The 7,755-nt window shown below is 39.2% G+C and overlaps 1 protein-coding gene across 1 annotated transcript; it reads right to left on the bottom strand.

Moving 5' to 3' along the window:
* Window positions 1-3,310: 3,310 nt before the first annotated feature.
* Window positions 3,311-5,694, bottom strand: LOC113505301 (transcription factor jun-D). The gene has a single exon (XM_026887926.1). The coding sequence runs from the start codon at window positions 5,575-5,577 to the stop codon at window positions 4,843-4,845; it is 735 nt and encodes a 244-aa protein (XP_026743727.1). The 5' UTR covers window positions 5,578-5,694; the 3' UTR covers window positions 3,311-4,842.
* Between the last annotated feature and the right edge of the window lie 2,061 nt (window positions 5,695-7,755).

Below are 7,755 nucleotides of genomic sequence, written 5' to 3'. Positions count from 1 at the left end.
TATCTATAACGACTGTTCTTATTACAAAAATAGAGCGCGTAGGTAGTAAATCTATTAAATTGCATAATCTATTTATTATTAGACAGTTTGGAGACGCGACACAATGGTGCAATGAATCTCCCTGATTTATAGTCTGTGCAAGCCGATGATAGGGTGCCCATGATTTGTGTGACGTACGCGGGGTTTTGTCGCTACCGTTCGACGGAAAGATTAATGTCGACAATATTTATGTCTTACTTAAACTCTTTGTTATAACCATTTATTACTATAAACCACATTGTTAGAGGCACCTGAATTCCCTCAAAAGAATGTTTATGCTTAATAATCATTATAAAAGTTTTTCTTACTGTCATACCCACTCGGATGCTCAACACCAGCATTAGGCAGCGTATTATATTGCCTGCCTACCTGCATTTGTACCCCAGAGTAGAAATGGAATACTTAGACTAAAAAAATGTTATATATGGTGGCAACACGCATCACGGCACGTGCGACGGTTGGAGGACCGCCAACCGATTTCCGAACTGTATCGAATATTAGCCCAGCAGAGGGCGCACCTGCGCGGACAGCGAGGCGTCGAGTTGAAGGTGACCCGCGGGTTAAAATTAAAAGCCAACGGGGTCTTTCTCAGAAACTGTCACATCCACAGCCAAATGCCGAATTTCCTATAAATGCCACTAGAAATAAGCACAAGCTTCTTGATACTTAAAAGGTCGAACAAATTGGCAGCAATTCGGCCCTTTGTCGACACATTACATTCAATAAATTATTTCCAAGAACCGAGCTCACCGATACACTTTAAAGCGTTCCCAGCTCTAACTAGTTAAGACATTCTAGTTAATCGTTCTCGTGAACCGCACAATACTGGAACTCACCTACTACTTTACCGTTGAACAAAACCTTTCTTAGAACTAAACAAAATAGCGTTTCCAAGTTGACATTGTCCCCATTGTAACATTAATATCCTTGTAACGAACATACAATGGTTTTTTTTACTATTTTTCTTTTCTTTTACATGAGTCAGAAGCGTTGCCGAGGGCAAACGACCGCACACGGTGTTTTCATTGGAACTTTTCCAACTTTATTATTTTACAGCTAATCGACTTTTATTTAGTTCATAGAGAAAAGTTAAACATTTTTTTTTATTACGGGTTTTTTATTTTCCCTAATTTCTCACAAAACAAATTACAGAACGAGGTAAACTCATAAACTAATATCTAGATAGTTTAATAGTCATGTAATCAAAAATAAAAACAACGCCTTGAAAATTGTCAGTGGCTATCCTTCGAAAAATAACGCAGATTTTAATTAATGAAACACTGCAAGTTCTCAGCAGAACATAAGTCATAAATACGTCTGCGACATGGACATTTTTGTTGATATTAACTCAACATAAAATATTGATGTTTCAACACACTCACATGTTATTTTGGGCGAACAAAATGAATAGGCAAACGCACTGCAATCAGTCAACACGCTCCTCGTATGAAAAACATCGAATCATAAATATATAAGTGTTTTAACAACACTCAGTATAAACAGGGTAATGTTAGTAAATATTGCGATGTTTTAACGAGAACAATGCGTAGGCTTCAGTGGCTAATGTTCACGTTAACAGCATACTGACCCACATAATATACGACCGTGATTTGTACCTGCGGAAGTAAACGTTACACATCCAAAACCCACGAGAAATGCTACTGTAACCAAAATGTTACCGGAATTAGGGATACGCACATTCGACAAGCACCAACACTTATACCCCTAGCTCTGGAAATACAAAACACATTTTAATTGATATTTAACTCTCATAATTTCAGACAGCTGCCTCGTGTATTTCGGCCCCTATGTCGTTTTTTATGGTTTACGCATAACATAATTATTTATTTGACTTTTAGTACTGCCCACGTGACGCGGGCGATAAGATGGTGTCAGTTCGGCCGATTTTATTTTATTTTTATGTTGTTTCTCACTTGCGTAATTTCCCTTAGAAAAAAGGCATAATTCTCTGAGTCATTAATAGAGGTGCCAAGATCTTTAGGTAATGTTACTCTACAACTGTTGCTAGTCCTAAGCATTGGTGGGATTCCGGAAGCGCCAGTAAATACGAGAGAACTACAATCATTCATACCACGCACTTGGCACTCGATTTTATTTCTTAAAGATGAGCAGAATGTGTTACCCCAAACCGTCCAAGCCAGTGTTTTTGCCACAAAAGTCGGACATCCGGCCAGAGCGATATTGTTGGCATCGAATCATTTGACCTTCGTTCGTCCAGAATACGAATATCAAATCAATTCACAAGTATTTTATTTAAAGTCTTTATTATTTTATCGCAAGGAGTAGGTTAGCAACAAGACTCCTGGAGTTAACAAAAATATATTGATGACATGAAAGTGCACTTTTACCGGTTTTATGGCGAGTTTACGTCCAAATAAACTTCCGTTGATCTGCACGTGTATTTATATAATATGTTGACAAGGAACTGAGACGTAATCTGTGTTGTTAATAATTTATAAACTTGAATTAGTAGAGAAATTAGTTTCTAAGATCAAATAGGTAGTCGCTCCATATGAAACGCAAAAGTCATCAGCATCCGTCAATAAGATCGGAAACCGATTAAAATCAAAATCTATTTATTCGAATTTAGACAAGCTCTTTTTTACCAATCTGGGTTTCTCTATCTTAGCAATTTCAGAATCAGTTTCCCATTACTTTTCAAGGTATTTGTTTATTATAGCCAGAAAATTGATCATACTTTTAAATTTACACACGTCATATGTAATTTTTTTGTAATGATATTTCAGGATTGAACTGATTAGATAACTGATAACTGTACATTTGACAGTTGAATAATGTTGTCTGTTTATCATATTTTTCAATGTCATAATATGCGCCACTCGTGCGATATAACGACATTTCTTATTGGAATGTACCTCATATAATGTTGGGTTCTTTACAACTATTATGTAACACTTGTTTGCCTTTTTGTCGCTGTTTACATAATTAGCATTTGCTATGTCATTGTTTTGTTGTTGGCCTATTGCATTTTTGAAACAAATGATTTGTTACCACCTGTTTTATTTCAAACTAAGGTCTTTCTTTTAGGAAAAAACCTTTTTTTTACTCTTGTTTTAGTGAAGCTAGATTAAGGTTAGGAGTCAAATAAAATCAAGAAATAAATGGTATAATAATCTTCATAATTTATTTTCTCTTTCATTTTTATCATACAATATGATATTCAGTATAAAACAATATTCTTTGTTAAATTCATAGAAATATATTATTTTAGTATAACTGTTTCCATATCTTTTATAAACTTACAAATTACTGTTAACATTCTGACGAAATTTTTTGTATAAAAATAATACAAATAGGCGAGGGGCGTGTACCTCTACAGAAACAACTTTCTTTCATTTTTTATTACCACGCCACCCGCTCGCCTTATATAGTCTATATAACAATTCAACTTGTTAATTGGTTTTATAATTACTTACAATAACCTATAGAAGACAATGGTACAGAACAATTTACTGTAGCACTTTAATGGTAACAAAAACAATTAAAAACATAGGTATAGGCTTTAGTTTACAAAGCGTAGGCACTCGAGATTGCTACTTCATCCTATAAGATAAACATTCTCACTAATAAATACTTACATCACACATTCACTCACATCGTTCACATGTCAAACGGTCGCTCATTACGAAACACTCCCATACTTCCACAACATATATTTTAAATCGGACGGCTTCACATTACAAAAGTCACGTCCTCTAAAGAGCACCGGGTCAGTTCCGAGAATCATCTTTCAAAACAGGGAAAATTATTTGCGCGATCCACGCTCTCGCTCATACGTACAAGGCACTCTGAACTTGCATACGATCAGTCTCCCACACAAGCTCTTAATTTGTCTTCAAACAATCAAGCGAAGCGAACAAAGACGTTCCAATTCACGGTGGCGTCGAAACACCATTGTCATGTTGAAAAAGTTAACCTTGTGCAACAAAACGTGATTCGGAACGTCCGAGTGTTGAACACATGGCCGCCATTCTGCGAGGGCGGCGCAGGCGGAATTTTAATTAGCAGAACATCCGCTCGTGACTCGGCTCGATGCGCCGTTGCCACTTCTACGCCACACTATCTCTTTCACACCGGCTGCGTTTCGTACCTGTCACAACACAGCGGCGACGTGCGTCTCCGTCTAAATCACATTAAATATCGTCCGAAATGTAAACTAATTATTATAATCAGATTCTACTGGACAGAAAAAATACACACAATAGCCAGGACACAATGAACAATGGAAATCCCCGATTCAGCGAGCCAAGTGCGGCAACATCGCTGAAACGGGAAATTCGCCGTATAACTGGCAACGCCGCCTCAACCTCGTTCGTTCAGTCAGTCTGCAAACGAATGACGTCGCACGATTATCCTTTCTAGTTTCTACAATATTCTAAATGAGACAGAGACAACGCAATACTGATTTTAGGAAAACATTAGTTCTGCAACATACAATGGAAGCTAAAGCTTTCGCAGTTGTGACTCGCTCTAAGTACATCCTTGATAAGGACCATAACATAACCATTCCATAAACAACAAACAGCCTGGAATCAGCTCACCCGAGCGGAGGTTCTGCCTGCACACGTCACTGGCAACCTAATCTCTCAAACTTAACGATACATCCACAGCTTACTTAACGTAGCGTCAACACCTTACACACTAGTGTTCATTAACTATATATTACACAGTAAAATTAAGATCACAAATCGCTTTGTATGCTGCGTCCTACCGGGCGCGACTAGCATGGAATGTGGTGGAGCGGCGGCGGCGACTGCACGATCAGAACTGCGAGTCAATGTGGCAGCCGCTGTTTGCGTGCTCCAGCACCTGCTCCTTCAGCCGGTGGACGTGCTCCTTTAGCTTGACCACCATCTGTGCTAGCTCCGCATTCTCGCCCTTCAGGATCTTCACCTTGTCTTCCAGCTTGGAGATGCGCTCCAGCTTGCGCCGTCTGCACTTGGAAGCGGCCACTCGGTTCCTTTGCCTTTTGCGTTCCAATTTGATTCTCTCTTGTGTGTCCATGTCAATAGGGGACATGGGAGGCGAACTCGCAGCACTGGGAACAGTTTGGGGCTCGTCCTTGACCACCGGTGTGGGATAGCGGTCTAGCGGCCTGTCCAGGTCGGCGTACACTCGCCTGTCGACACGTCCGATCTGCGGCGTCGGGTCAGAGTGGTGTAGCTTGTCCAACGCTTCAACGAACGGGCGCGCGTACATCTCTTGTTCCTCCGTCGGCGCGATGCTGGCCGGGAATAGCACTGGCGCGCCCGGTGTGGGGGTCGCCGTGGTGATCATACCGTTCTGGATGATCAGCTTCTCGAGCTCCGGAGAGCCCAGCTTCAGCATCTGCAGGTCCGGCGAGGAGAGGACCGGCGCTCCGCCGATCCGCGCCCGCTTCACGCCCCGCCCCACGTCCAAGGTAAGTGGTCGCTTCAGGTTTTCCACAGCTCCGGGAAGGGGATACTGTTCGTCGTAGAAAGTGGTCTCCATGCCGTGTAAGGAGCGTCGAACCATGTGTTTGCACCGAACGTCTCGGTATCACTGAACTCACTGCGCGAATATCAAAACTTTTTCATGCGGCAACGCACGTCCGACGCGCTCGACGTTTCACTTGTTTCTAAACATTGTTAAGAAACAACCACTGCTTTTATTGAGTGACTCAGATAAGCTATTTTTAGAAATGGCGTGATAAACTCGGTCGCTCATTGGTCGAACATCGCGCGACATCAAGTACCGCCTGCGTGTGATTGGTGATTGGCATCGTAGCGTAGCGCGAGGCCGCAGCGGGCTGTTTACGACTTCGTACGATTACCGAGAATCGGCAGTAGCGTGTCCATTATAACATTGATAATATCGTGCAATTATACGTAAATACGAACTAATGTTTGTTTACAAATCGGCTTCTGTGAATTTAATAGGTGTAGAGCGATTTTTGGGAATTTTAATAAAATAGTATATTTAAATGTCAAAAGGTATTTACAGGGTCAATTTAAAAAAGTTCATTAAACAACTTATCGCAAATGTAAATCAACACCTTTACCTAAAAAGTCACTGTTAATTTGTCATTTTCAAAGATATTCACACTAATTGGTGTCGTCATACTACTATTTTAAAATTACAAAATATATTTTAAAATGCGAGGTAGAAAATTCTTGAGGGTAAAAATATACACCAAATGCAAAATATTTCAATTTAAATCATTAATTGAACTCCAAGCAACAAGTCCTACTCATTATCCAAATATGGTCACCTTACACTAAACATAATTTTCATCACGATTTTAGGGATCCGTGATTAGGAACTATGTGATAATTTTAAGTTTATTAACAAATATTTTTTGCATGAAGAATACGATAACAATTCAGCGTTGAAGCGGTATTTCAGAATTTTTAATTAACAGAAATATTTTTATTTGCATTTAAAAAATTGCATTATAAACATAATTTAATTTTGTTTCGAATTCCAGTGTGACAGTGGAACGGACAAATTTGGGGTGAGGCACGGAGGCGGGGTAGCCGCGCCGCGCGCGATGCAAGAGAATATAGTGCGGGCGAGGCGGGAGGGGCCGGCCGCGCTAGTGTGCGGGAGCGAGCGGGACGACACGCTGCCGGCACCTTCTCACTCACACGCCAGATAACCAACAACCGAGCAGAAGGAAAATAAAATGCATCTAAATTCCTTTAATGTGGACTCGCATTTTATGTTATTGTAAAGTTGACCTTCACTTTTATGACCGTAAACATCAACCATAGAAACCTCTAGACATAGGTAGGTGGCTGTCAAGAGTGAGAACTCTTTATGGTATTAGCATCATTATATTAATAACGTTTTATGATCACAAACTTATGATAAACACGTGAAGAAAAGTTTCTGTGTACTTATTCCTTATTATTCTCCAACTAATAGCATTAAATAAACCTAACTGATCCTTTCTTTGAATTCAAACGTATTGCACATTCTAACAAGTCTTATTAAGTTAGAATTCCGTAAATAATATTATTATGTAGTCCCAGTAGTGAGAGTTGAGATTAGCATTGAGATTAGCCGCGATTAAAACAATAAATAGGCGTGTAAACCGTGGGATGAACACACATCGTTAGATTATTTAGGGTCAAGTGCACAGCAGTGTTATCTGCACAGCACCTGAAGGTTGCGTACTGCCATCAATAAATCACAAGTTGAAGGTTCAGCATAATGAGAGTGTTAAGGCATTGAATAACTTATATGTGGAAAAGAAAACCTTTTTTTGTAATACGAGAATTTATATATAACGCCGTATTCGCCCTTTCCTGTATTTGTACGTAATTAAGGGAATTCTTATGAACCATAAATAAAATAGATGATTTTACAATGACGCGGATCCTTCACAGTGCGTATCCAACTCACACTTGACTTCTAAGTCTACTAAAGCTGGTCGATCTACTTAATACGCTAAATGATTTATAAATTCTGTCCCTATATTTATCCAGTAAGGATAACTCATATATTTATATTAAAGAATAAATCGATAGATTTTCCTTAAGATTTGAGCAAAAGATCAACTGCTAGTTATCATGACTAGCTATTTAACAATGTACATAAAATATACAAAATAAAATTTAAACTACTAAACGGTCATTAGTTTGGGCTTTCCGTATTACGTTCTTTTCAAACCATTTTTTTGTGACGATTTTTATAGATATCGATAAAAGA

Source organism: Trichoplusia ni, chromosome 25 (assembly GCF_003590095.1).
Source record: "Trichoplusia ni isolate ovarian cell line Hi5 chromosome 25, tn1, whole genome shotgun sequence".
NCBI lineage: Eukaryota > Metazoa > Arthropoda > Insecta > Lepidoptera > Noctuidae > Trichoplusia > Trichoplusia ni.
This window is presented reverse-complemented; position numbering and strand designations above follow the sequence as displayed.

Bases quoted from the DNA above. Each gene is read 5' to 3' on its own strand.
- LOC113505301 (XM_026887926.1), bottom strand. From the start codon at position 5,577: ATGGTTCGACGCTCCTTACACGGCATGGAGACCACTTTCTACGACGAA.